This window comes from Manis javanica, chromosome 6, assembly GCF_040802235.1.
Source record: "Manis javanica isolate MJ-LG chromosome 6, MJ_LKY, whole genome shotgun sequence".
NCBI lineage: Eukaryota > Metazoa > Chordata > Mammalia > Pholidota > Manidae > Manis > Manis javanica.
Window position 1 is genome coordinate 127,924,292 of NC_133161.1, and position 2,527 is coordinate 127,926,818.

The window sequence follows — 2,527 nt, forward strand, 5'->3', positions numbered from 1 at the left end:
GTCAAATGAATCTATGTTGACACCTCTTTATAACCCAAAATTCACAGCTTACATTAGGGTTCATGCTTGGTGTTGCACAATCTATGGGTTTGACTATGTATAATGACAATATCCAAAACTGTGACATACAGAAGTTTCACTGCCCGAAAAATCCTCTGCGCTCTGCCCATTCATCCCTCCCTTTTCTATAACCTTTGTCATCCACTGATTTTTTTTCTATAGGTTTGCATTTTCCACAATGTCTTATAGTTGAAATTATACAGTAAGGTAGAACTTTCAGATTGTCTTCTTTCACTTTGTAATGTGCATTTAAATTTTCGGCATGTCTTTTCAAGTTTGATACCTAATTTAATTTTAGCACTAAACAATATGCCATTTTTGTATTAAAAACATCCAGTCACCTACAGAAGGACAGCTTCATTGCTTCCCAGATTTGGCAATTAGGAATATAGTTGATATAAACATCTGAGTGTAGCAAACATGCATTTTGGTTTTTAGTTATTACTTTATTTGTTTTTAAACCTCTTACTTGTCTTTTCCATTTTTTCTTCTCTTAAGGTTGTAGGAAAGATCTTTGGATCCAATGATTGCCAAGTTTATTGGATATAATGACTGCCAATTTGCTTATCAATTTTGGGCAGGTCCATACTTACATTTTATTATACAGTTTCTTGAGTTTATTGGGAAATGTTATTACATTCTGGCGAATACATGGACTATAATTGTTTTCAGCACTCCTCATTATAGATTCCCATTCTGACCTCACTACTTATGATTATTTGTTTTTATGGGACAATGGAGTGTCAACCCCAGGAACCACTTAAAACAGATTCTACTGTAAATATTTTTCTTGCACAACAGATTTCTGAATAACACTAGAAAATGTATACATATTTTTTTATCAAAAAGTTAAATTTATTATTTTAATTTTAGACATCAATTCTACACAACAACAGAAGATGTGTCACTATGTAGGCTCACCCCTAAATCCAAAGTTTCTAATAAAATTATCATTAATATTTTTCCTTTACAATTTACTGATCAATACAAGACTGACTTATTTGCTTTGTCCCAATTGCACTTTTCACATAGACAGTCCTATCCACACCCCACAAATGAACTTAGTTTGAAGGTACTTTTTGTACACAAGGATTAGTATTCATTTAATTTTTACTTTCATCTATAGTCTATATTCTCTTTCATTCCATTCATGGTAGTGGTGGTGGATATAATCTATGAGATAGTTCCTGGCATTTTCTTTCACGTTTACCCCTCTTCTTTCACGAAGTTGCTTAGCCAATACTCCTTCTCCTATTAATTGCGTGCTCCCTTGGAATATAATGTTTGACACCAGACTTTTCTCATAGAGTTTTTCATCTCTGTATTTCTCACTGTGTAGATTAAGGGATTGAACATAGGAGCAATGATGGTGTAAAATAGTGCAAGTATTTTGTCCTCAGGAAAATTAGTAGGAGGTCTAAGGTAGATAAAGATGTCAGGTCCTAAAAATAAGATGACCACAGTGATATGAGACCAACAGGTAGAGAGAGCTTTGCATCTCCCCTCAGCCGAGAAGTTTCTTAGAGTGAACAATATAATGCCATAAGAAACAAGTAAGACAACAAAGGTGACTAAGGCAACCACACCTGAAAAGGCAATCACAAGAACACCGGTGATGTAGGTGTCGGTGCAGGCAACTTTCAGCAGAGGAAAAATATCACAAAAGTAGTGATCAATCTCATTAGGACCACAGAAGGGCGGCCCAACTGCTGTAGAAAACAGAGGAAAGGCATGAAGAGCCCCACCACCCCAAGCAGCTAAGATTAGCAGGTTGCACGTTGTCCTGCTCATGATGGTCATGTAGTGGAGAGGTCTGCAGATGGCAACGTAGCGATCAAAGGCCATGGACGTAAGGATGAAGATCTCGGTACCGCCAAAGAAGTGCATGGTAAGGACCTGTAACATGCAGTTACCGTAGGAGATGGTTTTTCTTTCCACTAGAAGGTCAGCAATTAATTTTGGTGTCACAGTAGAAGTATAGCAGATGTCTATGGAGGCTAAGTGAAGGAGGAAGTAGTACATTGGCTGGTGAAAAAGAGGACTGCATTGGATGGAGACAAGGATCAGAAGGTTTCCTACCAAGAGAGCCACGTAACAGAATAAGAAGAGCACAAAGCTAAATATTTGTATGTTCTGGTCATAAGAAACTCCCCAGAAAATGAATTCTGAGTTGTTTCTATGGATTTTCATAATTTGTGTTTATTAATATGTGAAACACAAATGAATTATATATCTGAAAGAAATGAAATGTAAATTTGGTGAAAAATTAACAATATGAACACAATTATACAATATCTACTACAAAGTAGATTGACATGAATGGATCTTAATATTAATAATGCTTGATTTATTGAATTGAATGTTTTTTCTTTTATTATGTCTCTTGATTTATATATTCACTGTGGAATAATTGTGTAATGGTAAAATAACTATACATTCTCCTTAATATTACTGGTAATGATTAAAG

The 2,527-nt window shown here is 35.2% G+C and overlaps 1 protein-coding gene across 1 annotated transcript; it reads right to left on the bottom strand.

Annotated features, from left to right (window-relative positions):
• Positions 1–1,314: 1,314 nt before the first annotated feature.
• On the bottom strand, positions 1,315–2,250 carry LOC118969751 (olfactory receptor 4P4-like). Its single transcript, XM_037004519.2, has one exon. The coding sequence runs from the start codon at positions 2,248–2,250 to the stop codon at positions 1,315–1,317; it is 936 nt and encodes a 311-aa protein (XP_036860414.2).
• Between the last annotated feature and the right edge of the window lie 277 nt (positions 2,251–2,527).

Excerpts from the sequence above, each read along its gene's own strand:
- LOC118969751 (XM_037004519.2), bottom strand. The coding sequence starts at position 2,250 with ATGAAAATCCATAGAAACAACTCAGAATTCATTTTCTGGGGAGTTTCT.